At 45.8% G+C, this 21,029-nt stretch overlaps 1 protein-coding gene across 12 annotated transcripts in view; it reads left to right on the forward strand.

The window, feature by feature from the left end:
* Positions 1–21,029, forward strand: part of VPS13D (vacuolar protein sorting 13 homolog D) — a 120,437-nt gene that overhangs the window by 23,507 nt on the left and 75,901 nt on the right. For 7 of the 12 annotated variants that reach the window (XM_081870637.1, XM_081870635.1, XM_081870636.1 and 4 more), the window contains 15 exons: positions 414–2,645; positions 4,479–4,627; positions 5,850–6,893; positions 8,816–8,906; positions 9,797–9,923; positions 11,911–12,091; positions 13,226–13,408; positions 13,520–13,567; positions 14,718–14,937; positions 15,537–15,747; positions 15,975–16,146; positions 16,791–16,897; positions 18,194–18,403; positions 19,442–19,707; positions 20,535–20,668. In XM_081870637.1, coding sequence (XP_081726763.1) covers positions 414–2,645; positions 4,479–4,627; positions 5,850–6,893; positions 8,816–8,906; positions 9,797–9,923; positions 11,911–12,091; positions 13,226–13,408; positions 13,520–13,567; positions 14,718–14,937; positions 15,537–15,747; positions 15,975–16,146; positions 16,791–16,897; positions 18,194–18,403; positions 19,442–19,707; positions 20,535–20,668 — 5,375 coding nt within the window. Of the gene's footprint in view, positions 1–413; positions 2,646–4,478; positions 4,628–5,849; positions 6,894–8,815; positions 8,907–9,796; positions 9,924–11,910; positions 12,092–13,225; positions 13,409–13,519; positions 13,568–14,714; positions 14,938–15,536; positions 15,748–15,974; positions 16,147–16,790; positions 16,898–18,193; positions 18,404–19,441; positions 19,708–20,534; positions 20,669–21,029 lie in introns of all 12 variants that reach the window. The other 5 variants (XM_081870640.1, XM_081870641.1, XM_081870634.1 and 2 more) reach the window with 2 other exon arrangements.

Genomic DNA, 21,029 nt, shown 5'->3' on the forward strand with positions numbered 1-21,029 from the left:
CAGCTAAAACTGTGACTGAATATTTTGATTTAGAATGCAAGGAACCAGAATCCTGGAAGCAGCAAGGAGTTCAGTTCCTATGCCAGTTTCTTTTCTAATTACACATATTTATGCCATGAATTCTGCTCATATTGACCCAGAGCAGATTCCAACGTATAGTTAGCAGAGTAAAAGAAACTTAGCACATTACAGGATTCCCAAAAAATAGACCAGAGGCAATTAATACTTCATCCAGGAGAGCTTTACTGCTACTGAAGGCAAATGAGCATAATGGTCACAAATCCAATACATTCAGGATTGGCGCTGTCCGGTTGCCGCAGACAGGCTTTGTGCATGGATAGACTTTGAGCATAAGGTTGAGAAAGAGAGAATACCTGACTAAATTTCTCTCTCCTGTCTTCTCAATCTTCTAGAGGAGCACAAAAAGAGGAGCTCCGGTGGTCCATCTTCAGAGCTGAGTGACCTGAGCGATGATGAGTATAAAACGCCTCTTGCAACCCCTCCAAGCAGCCCGCCTCCTGAAATTAGTGTGGCTGGCGAGGACAAAACTCTCAAGTTCACGGGGGTAGAAATCAGTGAAGCGCAGCTGCAGGCGCACTTGATGAGCAAAAAAATGTATGAGACCTACAGCTTGTCATTCATGGATCTGCAGATCATGGTCGGCCGAGTGAAAGACAATTGGAAGCATGCCCAGGACAGTGATGTCGGTCCAACCCATGTGGTGGAGAAATTCAACGTCCACTTGCAGCTGGAACGCAGGTTGATCTACACCTCTGATCCCAAGTACCCAGGAGCCGTCTTGTCTGGGAATCTGCCTGATTTGAAAATACACATCAACGAGGATAAAATAATGGCTCTGAACAACTGCTTTGGAAGGCTGAGCACATCTGATACGGACATTGTGGGCTCTTCGCAGATAGGCAAAGAGGTGACTTTTTCAGATCTGGACCAGCGCGGAAGTTTGCACAGCTCTGTGGTGAATTTAACACAGAGCGTGATGGTGGTAGAACAACACACTAAGGAAGTCCTTGTAGAATCGCAACTGCTTTTAGCAGAGTTCCAAGTTAACTGTATGCAATTAGCCGTTGAAAGCAACGGCCGGTATATCTCCGTCCTCAAGGTTTTTGGCACGAATGCACATTTTGTGAAGAGGCCTTACGACGCAGAAGTTTGCCTCACAGTCCACGGCTTGCTGCTGGTTGACACTATGCAAACCTATGGTTCTGATTTTGACCTCTTGATGGCTTCTCACAAGAATCTCAGTTTTGATGTTCCAACAGGAAGCCTCCGGGACAGCAGAGCCCAGTCCCCTGTCGGTGGGCTCGATGAGACTCGTGTAGCTGACAGGGTGCACTCAACCAAGAAATACGCTGTGGCATCAAGTGATTTGCCTGGCAGCTTCCCACAGGACGACGAATCCTTAATTAAGTTGGAATACCAGTTTGTGAGTGCAGAGTGCCCCTCCATGAACTTGGACAGCACTCTCCAAGTGATATCGGTCCAGATGAACAACCTGGATATCATTCTCAACCCGGAGACGATCGTTGAGCTGATTGGCTTTCTCCAAAAGTCCTTCCCAAAGGAGAAAGACGATTCTAGTCCTCAGCCACTCATGACCGATGCAGAAAGGCATTTCAGTGAGCAGGAAACCTTCCAGACCACCCACGCCCAGAGTACAGAGGTAGCAGTAGACATCCACTGGTTAAACGTACTTCTCCTTAGGACTGTTACGATGGTGAACGGAGAAAAACTTGGCAGGAAAATTGCAACGGCAAGCATTGGCGGAACCAAAGTGAACGTCTCCATGGGCAGCCGGCTGGACATAAATGGCTCTCTGGGTTGCTTACATCTTATGGACCTGACTCTGGACAGCATGAAAAACCAGTATGTCGTAAGCATTGGGAATATGATGCGGTATGAAAACCTCACCCAGGTCACGGGCTCCTTCAAGCCTACGTTTCTCCAGTTCGACGATGCCAGTAGCCTTCCTGACGCCTTGAGCTTCACTTTCTCAGAGAAGTCGAAAGAGGAGTGCTCGCTCCAGCTCAGGATGGCCTCGCTGCATTACAACCACTCGGCCAAGTTCTTGAAAGAGATCACCTTGTCCATGGATGAGCTGGAGGAGAACTTCCGCAGCATGCTGAAGAGTGCAGCCACGAAAGTGACCACCGTCTTGGCCACGAAGACGGCCGAGTATAGCGAAATGGTGTCTCTGTTCGATACGACGCCTCGGTCCAGGGACCCCTTCAATTTGGAAAACAGTGAAGGGGAGGAGGTCTTTCCGGTGCGCTTCAAAACCGAAACGATCAAGCTTATTTTGAATGTGAACATTGAATCCCCAGTGGTATCCATACCCCGGAAGCCGGGCAGCCCAGAGCTGCTGGTGGGGCATTTAGGGCAAATATCGATCCAGAATTTTGTGGCCGGAGAGGACAGCCTGAGAAGTGATAGGCTTCAAGTTGAAATCAGAGATATTAAAATGTATTCTCTAAACAGCAGTCATTTAGCAGCCAAGAAAGAAGCTTCTTCTGAGATGCCAGATGCACTGCACCCTCCTTCAGGTGTTGCTAGCAGCAGTGGAAGCAGCCAGGAAGATCCTCAGTTCACTCGGCACGATTTCTTTGAATCCTTACATAAAGGCCATGGTGAGTTAAACAAGGCTTGGGCTCGTTTGCTCCCACTTGTCAGAGCTACGGATTTATTGGTAACCATGCAGTCAATCTAAGTCAGGAGTGGAGAACTTTGGGTCCAGGGACCATATGCAGATGTCTAGGCCTCTTTCTGGCACTTGGGACTCTTCATTGATCTTGCATCACAGTCTCCTTGGGAGTTTTTGCCTAGCTTTAATGTGCCCTGATAATGCTTCTTGCTTGCCAGAATGGAGGGTAAAGTGAGGGGTGTGTGTATAAAAAACTAGCCTACTGCACAAAGGTGAAATCTACATTTGATGCTCTGCTTACCATTAGCATGTGGCCCCTGGAAGGTTGCACGGAATGTGGCCCTCGGACTGGAAAAAAAAAGCTCCCCCCCCCCCTTGTATTAAGTAGTAATTGGTGTTTTCTTTCATCTATAGCAGTGTTTCCCAAACTTGGGTCTCCAGCTGTTTTTGGACTACAAATCCCATCAGCTCTGACCACTGGAAGTTGTAGTCCAAAAACAACTGGAGACCCCAAGTTTGGGAAACACCGATCTATAGCTTCTTCCCATTTTGAAGTAATTTTAGACACAAAAGATCTCAACTGTTTACTGATTATTAACAGATTCGCACAGCTTAGCATGGCTTTGTATTTCTAGAGGATTATGGAAAGAGAAGATAGTCAAAGGCAACTGGCTTTGACTGTCATCTCTTCCCAGAAACCTCTGGAATTTTTCAGGGCTGTGGGCGAGCATGGTCTTCTGTTCATACTGGGCTACAGTTAGTAGCAGGAGGAGAGACTTCTGCTTCTTCTTTTTTTAAACTTTTGCAAACCTCAGCACGGACAAAAGCCCCAGTAATGAGAATTGTGCGCTGCCAAACATTGGAAAATTCAGGACATGCAAAAGGAAGTACTTCTTCACAGCACATACAGTGGTACCTCTGGTTATGAACGCTTCTGGTTACGCACGCTTCGGGTTCTGAGCCCCGCTAACCTGGAAGTAGTTGCTCCTGGTTGCAAACTTTGCCCCGGGATGCGAGCAGAAGTCATGCACCAGAGGTTCACGCACAGCCGGAGGCACCATTAGCGAAAGCGCACCTCAGGATAAGAATGGTTTCAACTTAAGAATGGACCTCCGGAATGAATTAAGTTCGTAACCAGAGGTACCACTCTAGTTCAGGTGTAGTTAATGTGTGGAATTTGCTCCCACAAGATGTAGTGACAGACACAAATTTGGATGGCTTTAAAAGAGAATTATACAATTTCATGGCGGATCAGGCTGTCAGTGACTGCTATCTGCGATGACTATACCCGTTGCTGGGAATTCCAGGTGGGGAGAGAGCTCTCGTTGGATTCCCATAGACATTTGGTTGGCCACTGTGAGAACAGGGTGTTTGGACCAGATGGGCCTTTGGCCTGATCCAGCAGGGCTCTTCTTCAGTTCTTACTGAGTGAATTTGTGAACGCCTAATCACTAATTTGCATAATGCAGGCTGTTACGGGTTGTAGCAGGCAACGCCTTTTCAGCATATGAGTTCAAACAACAGAATTGGAATCAAGGTTTCCATCTTGGCTGGTGAAGCTGCTACCTATAGCCTGGAGTGTTTTTATCGTGTTTTTACTATTCTGCTGGGAGCCGCCCAGGGTGGCTGGCATAACCCAGCCAGGTAGGCGGGGTATAAATAATATAATTATTATTATTATTATTATTATTATTATTATTATTATTATTATCATCATCATCATTAGGGATGACCCATCTCTGGTCCTTATCAGATCATAACGCCTGTGACTGTTAATCCAGACCTTAATAATGTTGAACACATGTCTCCTTAATTGCAGCGTTTCATATTTTGAATAATGCCACTATCCAGTTCAAACTGGAGAAGATTCCAGTAGAGAGCGATGCAGAGTTGGCCTTCTCCATGAATGATGATGTTGAAATTTCAAGCCTTATGCGGATCGAAGGGAAATTTGTCAACCCTCTGCGGGTAGAGTACACTTCCGTTTCTAATTTTGGGTAGTGTTCCTCCTGCTAGAGATTACCATGATGCCATTGTGGTACATATGCTGCATTTATTATTATTAATATTATTTGTTATTGATTACATATATATACCACCCTTCGTCCAAAGATCTCAGGGTGGGTCACAAGATAAAAGGGATGAAAGCACAAAATAAATAGTTAAAACAAATCAAAACAATACCCCCCGAGACATTTAAAATGCTGTAGAGTGGTCCCTGTGTGATAACCTTTAACTCCTCCGTCTATTTTGTGGTAATTCACAAAGTGGCCTCTCTCTTTGTGGGGCAGTTTCAAGCACCTGCAATAAAAGTATGGTCCTGCCAGCATACTGTCCTCTAGCTGATTTTGTAGCATGGAGTTTAGTTTGAATAATAATTTAACAAGGGCTGTTCGGAAGAAACTCCCCTTATGCATTTACAGTATGATACTGCTTCCAGGCTAATGTACCTGCTGGCCACAATTCTTCACTGACGGTACTTCCACCATCTTGCAGGTGTAGAGAGCTCTTTCTCACTAATGCTGCACAGCATCGGTAAAATAGGCCTGGACTGGCAGCCGTAGTTAGGCTCTTCTTCTCCTGGTCCAGGAGCCCATCGCTGCTGGGCTAATGCCTCCAAGTTGCCTAGTTAGGAAACTCTTCAAGTAGTTTGCATACATTCCACTGCCAGGAAACCACAGTTTTGTTTCCTGTCTAGCCTAGGCCAGAAATCCTTCTCTCTCCTGCCTATCTAGAAACAATTTGGCAACAGCAGAGGAGCTCTGGAAGAAAATAGAGGTGGCGGGAAAGATTAGTTTAAAGCTAAGGAAAGATAATTAGTTTAAAGGTAAGAGAAGAGAATTTTTTTCTCAGAAGGCAAGAGACAAAAGGACTTCTGATCTAGGCTACACAGGAAACTAAGCTGAGGTTTCCTGGAAGAGAGGCAGAAGAGGAGCACATGCAGATTTCTTGACGAGTTTTCTGTCTTGATAAGTTGGAGACATTAGTCCAGCAGTAATTGGGTCCCTTTATCCAGCAGAGGATTGTAAGTTCCAGTGAACCATCTTTGCCCCACCATGTGTTCACTGAAGAAGTGAACAGCCCTACTCTCATGCCAGAAGAAACATGATACATGTGGTTGAAAGTATCACCAGACTTCTTGAAACTCAGTTTCCAAAGTGTTTTACAATGCACATCTTTTCCCTTAAAGGTGGTGCTGGCAAAACATGTGTATGAGCAAGTCTTGCAAACCCTTGACAACTTAGTTTGCAATGAAGATTTGACCAAGCCACCATCCAGCTTTCCATCGTCCCCGTATCCCAGCTCCAGCTCCCCATCAGTATCGCTCCGCAGCATGAGCACGGACTTTTCCACCGACAGGAAGGAAAACGGGCTCTTCAGTCACTCCAGCTTTTCTGCGTCTTCGAACAAATTTGTGCCTGTCAAGGAAGTGGTACAGTCCTTTACTCAAATACAAGCCACCTTTCACATTTCAGAGCTCCAGGTTCAGCTGAGTGGTGACCTTACGCTTGGGGCACAAGGCCTGGTTAGCTTGAAATTTCAGGATTTTGATGTTGAGTTTGCGAAGGACCACCCTCATACCTTATCCATTCAGATTGCCTTACGTTCTCTGCTGATGGAGGATCTTCTGGAAAAGAATCCAGACTCTCTGTATAAGAACCTCATGGTGTCACGCGGAGCACCCAAACCATCCAGTTTAGCACACAAGGAGTACCTTTCCCAGTCTTGTCCGTCCGTGTCTAATGTGGAATATCCAGACATGCCCCGTTCCCTCCCTTCTCATATGGAGGAAGCTCCTAATGTCTTCCAGCTGTATCAGCGGCCCACCTGCGTCTCCCAAAGAAGGCACAAAGAAGATGCAGACTCAGGCTATCCATTAACGCCGCCCCCTTCTCCCACCGCCGAAAGGACAGCTACACCTTGCGGGAAGAGCGACTTTGACGATTCCTTGGTCCACATCAACATGTTGCTGGTGGACAAGAAGCACCCAGAGTTCTCTTCCAGTTATGGCAGAATCAACCGTATTGTGGATGTTGACTTTAACTGTTTGGATGTTTTGATAACTCTGCAAACTTGGGTGGTGATACTGGACTTCTTTGGGATTGGGTCAACTGCCGAGAATCACAGCTTGAAGTCACAGCCTGAAGATGTGCAGCATACCGTTAAATCGGAGGCAAATGTATTGTCAGCCTCGGAAGGCCAGGACTCTCTAAATACCAAACTGGATCTGAAGGTACGAGAGGGGCAGGGGGTCCTGTTTGTCTTCATAAATTATGTCTTCATGCAGTGACTACTTGCCAGGTTGTCCCTTTGGCAAGTAGGACTCCCAGTAGACTCTTCTGGGTTGCCACTTTGGAGAAGAGAAACAGGGTTGTATCCAATGCTAATCATACTCAGAGCAGACCTACTGACGTTTAGGGACATGGCCAAGAGGCACTTCCATTTCATTGGGTCTACTACTCTTGAGTAGAGCTTTGTTGGATTCAAACCAGGAGCTTCACTTCTCTAAACAGCAGAATAAATGGAAGAAAAGTGGCTTTCTTCCAAGCTCTGCACTTGTCAGATATCTTGTGACAGAGGCAGAGTCTTCTGTTAAGCCAGTGCATCGTGTGGTTTGCTCTTGCATAGCTGATTTTTAAAAAGAAATAAAACAGCTGGTGCCATGGATGGGTAGGAGATGGATTCAGACTGTGGCACGAGGGGTCATTTACTCTTTGTTCCTCTTTTGGTCCCGAATGGAATCATCACATTTTCTGCCTGCTATTTGCAATGGCCTCCCCTGGCCAACTGAAGACTTTACAGGGCATAATTCAGGACTGTGACAGAAGCAATGGGTTGAAGCACTCCTCATTCCATCTCATTGTGCTTTTCATGTTGGCTCTTTATTACAAGGATAACTGCATGTCATGCCTGGTTTGACCCTCACTTGCACAGAAGTTTGGAGAAGAGAAGAAACTTCTGCTGGCTCTTCTGTTCTCCAAACTTGTATGCAGGTGGGAATACTTTGCCTCTCTTCCAAGTCAAGCATGAAGGTAGGCTTGTGTTGACTACAAACCAATAAGGCAAATCAGTATGTAAGTTTGTATTTGTTTTTTGAGTAGGCATTCAGATGTATTTCAAAACATACTTCTGATTGTTCCGATGACAAAAGTTCTGAAGGAGATTTGGAGACATGAAGGCTGGCTTGATTCAGACATCGTGCCAAACCATTGTTAAAGGAGATTTATCCTTTGCGTTGTCATTTTGCAAACTGGCTTATAATTAGCTCTCAGTGCAGAATCAGAAACTGGTTTGATGTGGCTTTGTAAACCATGGTTTGTTTATGATTTGGCATAGTGTTTTAATGCTGACAAGCCATTGTTGTAGCTGTCCCCCTGTTTCCGGAGACCACTGAACCTGGACCTGTGAGCTGGATATTTGGGGAAGCGCCATAGCTCTGTGGCAGAACATCTGCCATGCATGCAAAAGAAAGCCTTAGGTTCAATCTCTAGCATTTCCAGGTAGGGGTGAGAAAATGTCCCCTGTCTGAATTCTTGGAGAGCTGCTGCCAGACAGTGTAAACCAATGGTCATAGATGAACCAATGGCCATTATAAGGCAAAACAAAACAAATTCCTTCCAGTAGCACCTTAAAGACCAACTAAGTCAGTTCTTGGTATGAGCTTTCGTGTGCATGCACACTTCTTCAGATACACTGAGGTTGATGGACTTCCATTTCATGCGGCTCATTATAAGGCAGTTTCCTATGTTCCTCTGGTTGCCAAGCAATCGGAAGTTGAAAGCAAAGAAACAACTGTAATCCATGGTTTGCCTGACTGTAAAAAACAAACAAACACCCAAATCATGGTTTGTATTCTGAACTGTGGTTGATACAATCAACAGCCAGGGTTGTGTTTGAATTTAGCCTTCCTGTCAAAGTAACTCTTAGAGCCAGTATGTAGCCAGCTATATGGTAAGGCAAATTCCACTGGATGTGTCTCTTACCTGTATTGCTAGCTCCTGTTGCTTTCTGGATGTCTTAAATCTCTTGTCTCATAAGGATGACCTTTAAAATGTGCCTTGAGGAATAATATTCAGGAAGAAGGCTTGTAGCACTTGGATGGAAAAGGTCATACATCTGAGCATGTTTCCAGTCTCATCCTTTCTGCTTTATTAGGTGCATTCCCTCTCCTTAGTTCTGAATAAGACGACCAATGAACTTGCTAAAGCGAATGTATCTAAACTGGCCACTCATGTGGAAATGATTGGTGAGTGTGAGTTGCCTACACTTCTTATGGGGTGGGGATTTCATTATAGAGAGTTGTGTTTTGGGATGATTTTCACACTTGGGAATCACTGCTGGTCTTACTCCTTTGTGCCACATAATGTCCCTTTTGGACTTGCTAAATACCCAATTTGCCAAGCAGAAAACCGGAGGAAGGGAACATGCAGCTGAATTTGGTGATGAGACTCAGATCTCCAAATTCATGGCTTTTTGACATCTGGCAAAGAGCAAATATGTCCCAGTTTGCATGTAATGTTAAACCATAGTTCATTTAGCTAAGCTCAAGCAGAAACTAAGGTGTGTGGCCTTCCTGAAGTGGCAAAGCAAGCGACTTGCTAAGAAGGCACTTCAGAGCACCATGTAAACTACAGCTAAAAATGACCTGCTGGCTGATAAATTTTGTTCTGAGCTGCTGGTGAACATTGGGCATTCTATTAGCAAGAAAATCCTTCGGTCTTGCTTTGGTTGTTTATGTGGTACATAATTGAAGAAGTGCATTACGAAAGCAAAGACAACGTCAGCTATTATTAGTTTGGTACGGTAGATTCACCTATCAGGGCTTTACTAGTTTTGAAAACCCAGCCCTCCTCCTTCTCTTCCATTATATATCTTTTCAAGGAAGAGGCTTTTCTTTTTCTTTTTCTTTTGGCTTCCTCAAAATCTTGATCCCTTCCCCTATTGTGGGGTGCTGAGCAGGAGGGAGTTGAGAGTTACAGCTTGATTATTGCTGTCAGCCAGAGAGCACCTTGAAACGTCCGCCTTCAATTTCTCATAACCCACGTCTGTTCTCGCCTCCCTGGCCCCTTTTACTGTAAATTTGCTGGCAGTGAATGCTCACTCGTGTGGTGTCTGAACCATCTTCTCTTCTTGTAGAAGGAGATCTGGCCCTTCAAGGGAGCCTTGGAAGCCTATCCCTCAGTGATCTCACCGCGCACGGAGAGTTGTACAGGGAACGTTTCACTACCAGCGGCGAAGAGGCACTCATCTTTCAGATCTACAAGTAGGTGGTGGAGACATTGCTGTTTGGCTAGGCTGCTTCAGCATGATCAGTAGGATTCCACTGATGCTTCCAAACCAGGTGTGGGGAGCCTTTGGCCCTCCAGGTGTTGCCCCATGAAGCACGGCCAGTGTGCAGGGATGATGGGAGTTGTAGAGCCCTAAGGCTTACCACACCTGTTTCAGACCAGACCAAAACAAACTAAAATACATTAGATTTATGTGTGGTGTTTATAGAGGTTCCCCCTGAGAGTGACAGCATTCCCAAGCCTGGGCAAAGATCTCAGAGCGGTTCTTCACCTGTAGTCTGGTCCATCCTTCCATGTGAGCACTCAATCACTTCATTCCAACCTCATTCCTCAGGAGCGATGGCACTGGAAGCCAACATTAGCCTTGTCATTTGCAAGTTTCTGCCACCCTGCTCCCTGAGGTCCTCTGCAGAGACCTGGTACATATCCTGCTAATATCTGATCCTGTGGCTTTGCCCAGGCTTGGGAATGCCCTCTCCTGGGAAATCCCTTCAACTCCCTCAAGGCTGAAGACATTTGTTGTTCAGGCCCGCCTCTGACGTCTTCATTTTCAGCGCCTGCCAGTTTTGCTTGTTTCCCTAGCTGTTACTTGGTTCACATCATCTGCCAGGTTGTGTCTGTGCGTTTCATTTTTGTTTAGTTTTTTATATTTTACTTGGAACCCTAAACGTTGCGAGCTGCTTTGGGCACTTCATGTTTAAACATCTTCAAATGCACTCACTGCTGACAATTACATCTTTTCAAGAGCATAGCATCAAGGAGAGTCCCTGCCTTCTACAGTGCACTTTATGATCAGGCTTCCTTCAGAATTATCATAGCTCAGTTGGATAGAGTGTGACACTGATAGCGCCCAGGTTGCACGTTCGATCCCCATATGGGACAGCTGCATATTCCTGCATTGCAGGGGGTTGGATTAGATGATGCTCAGGGTCTCTTCTGTGGGAATGTTGAGGATAATAGGAAAGGATATATTAGATAAGTATTATCTTTCCTTCACTCGTGCTAGTAAGTGATGTAGCAGAGCAGATTCCCCTCAGTATAGCTGGAAGCTAGTTTGCAGATTTGTTTGAATCTCTTAGGTAAGTTTATTTCCTGGTGTCCCCTTTAATCCCTCTTAAAGACACAAGAGTCTTTCCGAGTAAAGTAACAAGAAGTTTACTCACATTTCAGTTCACAATTCGATCCCTGAAAGGCAGGCTTTTCTTAGTAGTTGCACAAACAAAGTTTTCATAGGGAGACAGAACTCATGTGCTGCTGGCTGAGAGCCAGCAGACAGCAAAATTACATTAATATAACAAAATGGATGCAGGAGAGCAGCAACAAGGCAGCAAGAATCAAGACTGAGACAGAGAAAATGGCAGCATGACTTGGCTCTTTTATGGAGTCAGCCAGAGCCAAGCCCGTCTCCCAGGTCACATGCAGGGGGAGGATGCTCCAGACCAGTGTAACAGGAAGTTACACTGACAGGATGTCCCCCTGCCTGTGCCCACTCTAGGGAAATGAGGAATATTGCATTTGACTGTATCAATGGATTACATCCCACTGCTTCCAACCCCACAATTCTATGATTAGAAGTACAGGGGTACGGCCTCAGGGTTGCTCAGAGAGCTTTGGAACTTGGCATTGCTTTCTGAGCACCTGAGGTTTAGAACAGTAGGAACAAATGTCCATGTTCTCAGCTGTCAGGGAGGGACTCATCCCCTGAAATTCTGCTGGGTGTTGAGCTCAGTGTAACACCAGTGTTTCCTGCTTTAGAAGGGAGGGTAGAGAACAAATTTCACGGTGAGCCAAGATACGTTGGTCTGTTTGACTCTTGCTCATAATGAGGAAGAAGAGAAAAGTATTCAGCCAATAAAACATAATGGCAGCTGGTTACGAAGATGTCATCTGGTGTAGCCAGGTGACCATGGTACACCTGAGCACTTTTGAGTGGAGCACACTGAATGTCTCGTTTCCCACCAGGTACGGCCGGCCTGATCCCTTGCTGCAGAGAGGCTGTGATATGCGCGTCAGCCTACAAATGGCATCGGTGCAGTATGTCCACACTCAGCGCTTTCAAGCAGAAGTGGTGTCTTTCATTCAGCATTTCACTCAGCTGCAGGATGTCTTGGGGCGGCAGAGAGCAGCAATCCAGGGACAGACGGTATGCTTTATAGCCTTCCTTTCAGCTTGCAGGAGATGCCTTCCTTCTGAAACACGAGGATCCTCTGAGGGTTACTGGAGTCTTCTCTGCAGTTTGAGAGGCCTCTTTGCGATAGCCCTTCTGTTTTCCCTGCCCTGGGCAGCCAAGGACTAGAAGGCACAGTTCTTTCATCATAATGGCATACATCATAATGGTGCCCCTACGAAAGTAACTTGTGGAATTTCAGAAGATTGAGTTTGAACGTCCACAACATTTTCCAAGCAAGCAGAACTAGAAATCGGGACAGTCTACAGCAATACATAGCAAGCTGATGCATTACTTTGTCATCTGTTCCCCAAACAAACACACTGATTTGAGAGCTAGACCTATAAACAATGAGCTCTCCCTCTTTCTGCCATTGCATTTTGCTTGGGGGGATGTGTGTGTGTGTATAATAATAATAATAATAATAATAATAATAATAATAATAATAATAATTTATTATTTATACCCCGCCCATCTGGCTGTTCTTCCCCAGCCACTCTGAGCGGCTTCCAAAATAATATTAAAATATTGTAATACATGGAACATTAAAAGCTTCTCTAAACATATATATATATATTTGCAAACACATAGTATCCATTAAAAATAAAAAAATTTAAAAATCCAAATCCCCAAAGCACCCCAGTTTTGAGTGCTTTGGAGAGATTCCGCTTCAGCTCAGATGGGGCCAGAGTATTTCAGAAGTAAGGGGTCTATGGCTTGGTTTTTGAAAAACGGGGGATCTGTGGTACTTAGCTAATTGGGAACCACTGGCATAGGCAAATCAGAGTAAATGGACCAATGGTCTGAGCTGATCTAAGGCAGCTTCCTGTGTTTAGAAACTTGAATTTCGTGTCAAACTGAATTTTGTGTAATTTTTTTAGTATTTTAATAGTGATGTACCCCAAGGTGTAGAATTCAGGCAGACATGGAAGGTCTGGCTTTTTGGCCATGAGAATTTTTGGTGAGATTAACTGAAACCAGTAGCAAGTTTTCAGCATTGTGGTAGTAGCGAAAAATCATCGCTTGATTTTTTGTAAAATCATTCTTCTGCATAGCATACCCCATGACATTAACAGGGCATCTTTTGAGACAACCTCTCTCTTCCCTAAGGTACGAGATCAGGCCCAGCGAGCCACCAGAGTTCTTCTGGACATCGAAGCTGGCGCTCCTGTCCTCCTCATTCCTGAAAGCTCCAGATCCAACCATCTTATTGTAGCCAATCTTGGGAAACTGAAAGTCAAGAACCGGTTCCTCTTTGCAGGTACCCCTGGTACCTTTTCGCTAAAAGATAAGGTAAGACTAATGTACTTGCCTTCACCGTTCTGTACATTGAGTCAAGCTCAGGATACAGTAAAAATGCATTTGTTTTGAAATATTTCTGTCCCTTTTTCCTTTCCCCCCGAGGACTCAATTTTGCAAGGCGGTGTCTACAAGGATCGTATTCTATGTGAGGTATCTCCAAGCATCCTTCCTTGCAGAGAGGGTGCTGGGTGTTTGTGCTGAGAACCCATGTGGAATTCAGCTACTATGCACATTTCATTCAAAACACGGTGTCCATATTTCTAAAACTACTACCACTGCTGCTATAATAATTGACACAATTATTGCTGCAGTAATTAGTTGCAGAATTCCATAAGGGTTGATTTGGAATTTTAGCTTGCAGTGTTTTTTTGCTGTGCCTTTTCAAAGTGCTCTTCAGAAGTGCCTCACCTTATTTGCAGGTGTCAGTGGAAAGTGGGTGCCAGCTTGTGGTGTAATTCAATGTTCACAGGCGTAACACATCTCCATCAGTGTCCCCCATCACCCATTTTGCCTAGAGTCAGGAGGAGTTGTGCAGCCATCCTTGCTTCTGGGCAACATACCGCAGAGACAGGTGTCATAGGGTGACAACTGATAGGAAGTGTTTGTGGAGTGGGCAGAGGGTATCTTCAGCTGCAGCTGCTTTTCGGGAAGAAAATGCACTTCCAATAAGGGTCTGCATCGATGGAGTGAGAATTGCTCCTTGTATATGGAATATTTTGTTTGTCATGACATAGTTCAGCTTTTGCTGGCCTGGTTCCTTCCTGACTAAAACTCCCACCAGAACTTGCTAGTACAGCTGTGTTGGCTGGGGATGTAGGGAGTTGTAGCCCCAAACAGTGGAGGCTGGTTCTTTATGACAAATGGGGCACTGCCCCACCAACCTCAGCTTGCTCCCACTTGGCAGCCCTTCTTACTTAGCATCCAGTTCAATGATTGCCAGCTTCTTCCTCCTTGCTCTCACTTTTGCCCTTGTGGAATTTGGCAGGGAGGAGGATAGGTAGAATAGTAGACTTAGCTAACTTGGCCCATCATCGACTCTGCCTTCACCTACTGTTAGCTGTCCACCCTAGAGGGAGAGGATCAATGAGACTGTCAGTCCAGTTCTCTCCAATGGACATCAGCTATCACTGGTCCAAAGCATCTGAAGGAGCACCAGGTTAGCTGTTCAAGCCCAACTAGTAGCTAGAGAAATAAACGAGGACATTTCCCTTTATGGATTTTTATTTTTTTTAAAAATGTGTGGCCCATTGCTTCGAACAGTGAATTTCCCTAACTTTGGACCGTCCCCCATTTTTAGCAGGATTCCATTCAGTTTTCTTCACCACTGGGAACCCCAAAACACAGCATGAAGAAGACAGCAAGCACTGATGAGTCCAAGATGGCATCATGTTCCTCTGAAGGGTTGTTCATGAAACTGTCCTCTTCTGGACCAAATCTGAGTCGGCTAAAAAGTGACCCAGGAGCAAGTGCTTTGCCTAAGCCACCAAAGATGACCACTTTGCCAGTCCCGGACAGTCCTGGTAAGTTGGAGAGAGCTGGACCAACAGACTCATTGATCTTCTCCTGTTCATTTTGTGTTGGTTCTATTCAGATTGGCTACCACTGATGTGGTAAGTTATCCAACAGTCAGGGTGGTCTGGCAGGCCCAGACAGAGGGGGGGCCATATGGGCCACTTGGCCCGGGCCTCCGATTCCAAAGGGGGCCTCGGTCAGCATATTCACAATTGAATAGGAAGACGGAGAAGTTTTAATTATAATTATAATTTAATAGTCAAATTTGTCTACTTAAAAATAGATTTTTAAATACATTATTGAACTATTATAATACATTTTAACCCAGTTATCCCCAGGGTAAAAAGGGGGGGCACATTATCTACCTGGCCCGGGCCTCTGCCTGGCTCTGCAAGGCCCTGGGTCTGGGTACGTATCCTGCTCAATGTAGATTTTGAAAGGTGTTTTTGTGGAGCTGTATTTTTGATAGCAAACCTTTGATACCATCCTTCACTTGGAGATAGCTTCGAACCGGCCCTTATGATGTAGAACGATGCTCTGCAGCAAAGAGCACTTTTTGCAGAGCTGGACAGGGGAAAGTAAAATATTTTGGGTTGATCTCTTGCAGAGGAACAGATGTGCCTGCTGGACTGCATTGTGGTTGACCTGCAGGACATGGATATTTTTGCTGCTGAAAGGTACTCAAGAGAATATTCGAAAGCTACGGAAGATGCGAGTGCTGATCTGGTCTTCCCATCCTTCATTGTCAGGCAGACAAGGGGGAGCCTCTTGACTGAACCCTTCAGGCTGAAGTTGCAAGTAGAAAGAAACTTGGACAAGTGAGTTATGCGACTCTGATTCCACATTCACTGGGTTGCCTCCCCTCCTAAGTTAAGTTCACTTGCGTTTGGAAGATTTCAGCTTGTCATTATGTGGCAGTGTGGCAGTTTTTCATATATACTTGCTTTTAAGATCACTTCTCAACTGTTTTCATTAAGTTAGTGTTGAAGAACAGCTTCACAATGCCGAGACATTGTGATGACTCGTGTGCATTTTTCTTTTGTAGGGAGATAAGCCATGCGGTGCCCGATATATCTGTTCATGGCATCTTGTCGTCGGTGCATTGTTCCCTGGATCTGAGTAAATATAAACTAATTCGTGGACTCTTGGAAAATAATCTTGGGGAGCCGATAGAAGAATTCATGCGGCCTTATGACTTACAGGACCCAAGAATACATGTGAGAGGAGTGCACTTTTGCAGTTGAAAAATCTGTCCTGAAATATTTGCATTGTGTTAATAGGCCAGGGGTGGGGAACCTCAGGCTCTCTGGGCCAAACGTGGCCCTCTCAGCCACAACCCTTCACTGGCTCTGCTCCACAACCTCCTTGAATGCTTTTGCCTGGCTGGAATATGTCTGTGGACTCTGGCAATGCCTCTTGCTGCCTTGGACAGAGGATGGAGAGGGACATATGAATAAGCGTAAAAACTAACCTACTGTACAAGGGTAAAAATCACGTTTACACTTATCGTTTCACCTGCTTTTTCTTCCGGCCCTGTCCACCACTGGCCATTAGAAGGCTCTTGACTAATAAAGGACTGGGTCAGATGAAAATATTGGTTGAAGAGAGAGGAAGATTCTGAATGTTGAGGCTCTATCGAGGCATAGGAGTCACGTTGTAACACTTGTTACTGAGTGTGTAGGTGTGGAGAATTCCAGTGGACTGAGAGGTGTGGTGATGAGGTGGAACACAAATTGAGGGGCTGCCGTAAGCAAAGACTGTGACCCTTCAACTTGGGAGTCGTTCAGAAAATGTTCTGTGCACATGGATAGGAAACTGGAATCCTTCTCTCCAACTGTTTTTGTTCATTTCTCCTTTTTAGACTGTGTTGAGTGGTGAAGTGTACACTTCTGTGTCTTTCCTAATTGACATGGTCAATGTAAGTCTGGAACTCACTAATCCTCAGGGGAAGGAAGGCTCATTAGCCAGGTACGTTTCCCCACCCTTTCGAGAGAGAGAAAATCTTCTTTACTGCGTTTGATTTTTTCTAACCTGGTTGCTTTTTATTTTTCCATTTTTCTCCATGCAAGGGATGAATGATAAAGGACAAGAGGGAGGGTTCAAATGATGAAAGTAGGGGACAATGTCGCTTCCTGTGGGTGAGGGGTGGGAAGACTTTTTTGCAGAGGTTTGAAAGAGAAACTCCAGGCGGGGGCGCTTTTGAAAACCTTGAACAAGAGGCATCAGCCTGCTTTCAAACGTCCCCTCTCCACCCCCCTCCCACACTTTAGGCCGGTGGGCTTGTGCCTTGCTCGATCAAAGGAACAGCCACCCCACACCTGAGTCCATGTATACTGTCAGGTGCAGGGCAGGTGGTAATGGCTTAATGGGCCAAATGGGAAGGAGTCCTGGAGCGCCATGTTTAGTCTGTGGGGTTGGAGGTTCCCCACCCTTACGAAGAGAGGGCAGACAGTGTGCTCAGCACGCTGAACGACGCCAAAAGGAAACTCCTCCTAAACCAGCAAGATTGTAAAGCAGGGCAACTACAATTTAGAAGGGAATGTAACAATTTGCAATAGTGTCCATTCCAGTGTATCAGTCCTTCACAGCTCTTAACCCTGCAGCATGCTTTGTGGCCGATGCGTCCTAGTGCTGTCACAAGGCTCTGCCCATCCTGTTTGGCTACAGCAAAACTTAAGGCAAAGCCATAATTCCTCACTTTCCCTTGTTTTCATTTCCTTTTGTTAGCCAGATTGAGGCTGGCTCAGAAAATCCGGTGCCAGGGTGATCTCTGCTAACAGTAGGGAATCAGCAGCTCTGTGTGACTTAGATCTGGAGTTGCCAGGGACCTTCTGCATGCAAAGCAGCCACCCTACCATCAAATTACAACCTTTCTCCTTACCCTCCTACACTTAGCTAGGTAATAATAGCTCAGGAAGTTTCCTCACACCAACTCAAACTATTGACCCGTCTAGCTTGTTGTTTTCCATACTGACCGTGTTCCAGCTCTCCATTTCCTTGTACTTAATTTTCCCACCAGCCACAACAGGTTGCATCCAATGCTAGACCCATTGAAATGAACAGTGATCACTCATTTTGGTCCATTAATTTCAGTGGGTCTGCTCGTGAGTAAAACTCAGTTGGATACAACCCAGTTCTTCTGGGGGAAGTGGAGGAAGCGTATACTACAATATGCAAATATGAGCAGAATATTTGGCAACTGTTTGGAAGCATTTTGTGAGGTGCTTTGTTTTGTTTGGTCTCCCTTGCTTCAAATTCCTTTAGGTTTGACTTTAAGAAGTCCAAATTGCTCTTTGAGGGTTTCTCAAATCAAACCAAATCCATCAACTTGGTTTCACATTCCATGATGGCATTTGACACTCGGTACACAGGGCAGAAGATGGCTTCGGGAATGCCAAATGTATTCAACTGTATCTTCCAGTCATCGAAGAACAGCAGTACTCAAGGAGCAATACAGATTGAGCTGCATTACAGGTAGGAGGAGCCCAAGATCACCGTGCCACTGAGACCAAGATAGATGAGACAAACAGCCCAGTATTGGCTCAGGTGGAACAGGTGGCCTTCAGCTTGGTTTTCAGCCTGCAGGCTAAGGGTCACTGAGGACTTGAGCCTCTGTGTCAAGGCCACCTTTTCAGGCAAGATTTCATGGTCTCTACGGCATCACTTGGTCCATTAACATTTATAATTTAGAACATAAGAAGACCCCTGCTGGATCAGTCCAAAAGCCCATCACAGTCCAACATTCTGTTCTGAAGGTGGCGAATCAGGTGCCTTTGGGGAGCCAACAAGGGGGCTTGAAATGAAACTAGTGTGACTGGATATTGGAGCACAGCTGGCAGCTAAGGAACCGATGCCAAGCTGCTGAGCTGTTTCAAGTACCGTATATACTCGAGTATAAGCCGACCCAAATATAAGCCGAGGCACCTAATTTTAGGACAAAAAACTGGGAAAACTTATTGACTCGAGTATAAGCCGGTTCACCACACCACAAACCTGGTGGTGGCGGCAGTGGAGGAGGAGAAGAACAAGCAGCCCGAAAGGGCTGCTTTCGGGCTGCTCGCTCCTTCACCGCCACCGCCACCATAGGGCTCCTTTTTCGCCGCTCGTCCCTCTGCCCCCCCCACTAGCAAGAGCAGGCATAGGCGCCCGGTTGGGAGAGGCACAGCACAGTGCCTCTCCCAGCCATGGCTCCTGTGGCTGCCCTTGTGAGAGGCGGGCGGCGGTGGAGGGATGAGTGGTGAGAAAGGGCTCGTCCCTCCGCCGCCGCCCGCCTCACTCAAGTATAAGCCGAAGGTCAGCTTATATTCAAGTACATATGGTATATCCTTTTGAACCAGCGATGTCACAGCATCAATACTAGAACAAAAGATGGGTCTCAACTGTCGTGTAATCAGCTTTGCTTGCTTAATACTCCCCCAAAATAATTTCAAAATGATGGATGCTCAAAAGTGGGCAGTTGGGGTTGATAGAAGGTGCATAAACATACTCATTGTTCACATCTCTCCCCGCTAGATCTACCAAGGATTCCTCCTGCTTCACAGTTGTTCTGAACAACCTCCGCGTGTTTCTCATCTTCGATTGGCTAGTGCTTGTCCACGACTTCCTGCAGACGCCCAGCGACACCAAAAAGGAGTCCAGCGCCACTCCTTCCCGACAACGCAATTACAGCAGTGAAGCCGCTGTTGTTCCCAAAGCAGTGAAGTGTGGGATAGTTACAAAGCGTTCTTCCCTTCAGGTCTCCGCCGAAAAGCAGTTGGAGGTCAAGGTAAATGTGACAGGTAAGGCAAGAACTCGGGAGGCTGGGAAGGGAAGGGCTGGGGGAAGTCAGAGGTCAAGGCTTTGCCATGGCGGCAACCCATGCTTCCGTCCACATTATTTGTGCATCATTCTGTCATACAGTGGGGGGTGAAAGTGGGAGAGATGAAGCCCAGGGACAGAGCATCTACCTTACACATAGAAGGCCCCAATCTCTGGCATTTCCAGGTGGAGTTGGGAGAGTTTCCTGCCTGAAAACCCAGATGACCACTGCCAGTCAGTGTGGACAATGCTGAGCTAGATTATACTGTCTCAGTATCAGGCACAGTTTCCTATGTTCCTGTTGCCATAATGAACACAGAACTCAGTTTGCAGGTTGAACACCTGCAGTTTCAGACCTGAACCATTACAGTAGGGATGACTCGGGTTCAGCCTGGATAGACCTGCTTGACAGGGTGAGGAGAGAACAGCCAGTCTGTGTTAACCCTGGTTTTTCTCCCGCTTATCTGCCCATACCACACCCCATTCTAGAGTTTGCCACTATGGTTAGGGACAGTAGCTCTCGGAGTTCTGTGTCGACACCCAGCGTTCTGCGAAGTGTTGAATGTGGCTGCAAAGATGAACAGAAATGCTGAACCAAGTGTGTTATTTGGCCATTGCTGAGAATTAGCTACCTTTCTGTGATGCTTGATGGAGAGTCCCATGCATCAGAAATTTTAAAAAGCTGTTATTTACCTTAAATTTCTCATTTTGTGACATCTGACTTTCCACACTAAGCTGGAGAGAGAATGTTGACAGTATCCAAAACCCATTAACCAACAGTAGAAATGTTTGTCACGTTTCCCTTCAGATACTGAATTTGTGGTGGTCGAAGACATGTCCTGTGTGGATACCAATGCAATTATTCTGAAGGGGACCACGGTTCTCACATACAAACCCAAGCTAGTGGATCGCCCTTTCTCAGGCAGTTTGTCTGGCATTGAGGTAAGAGTGCATCTCTCCTGCCGCCTGATGCAATTCTAGCAGGTGATGATGTTATTTTTTGGGAGCGGAGGAAGCTTACCTGTCATCCTAATGCAGGGGTTCCCAAACTCTGGTCCGCAGGGGTTCCCAAATTGTGGTCAGGTGGTCCGCAGCATGTCAGCATTAAATATCCATATAGATCTTCAATTGTATTTTGTTGCTTCTTGCATTTCTTATATCGTATTTTATTGCACTGCAACTTAAACCCTATGGAGTGTGAATTGTAATGCTATGAAAGACAAAAAATTAAAGAAGCGATAAAAGCACAATTAAAAATCAGACAGCATCTAGGGCAGCACATCAAAATTTCTACAACAGGCAA

The sequence above is a fragment of the Podarcis erhardii genome (genome assembly GCF_964252035.2).
Source record: "Podarcis erhardii genome assembly, chromosome: 7".
NCBI lineage: Eukaryota > Metazoa > Chordata > Lepidosauria > Squamata > Lacertidae > Podarcis > Podarcis erhardii.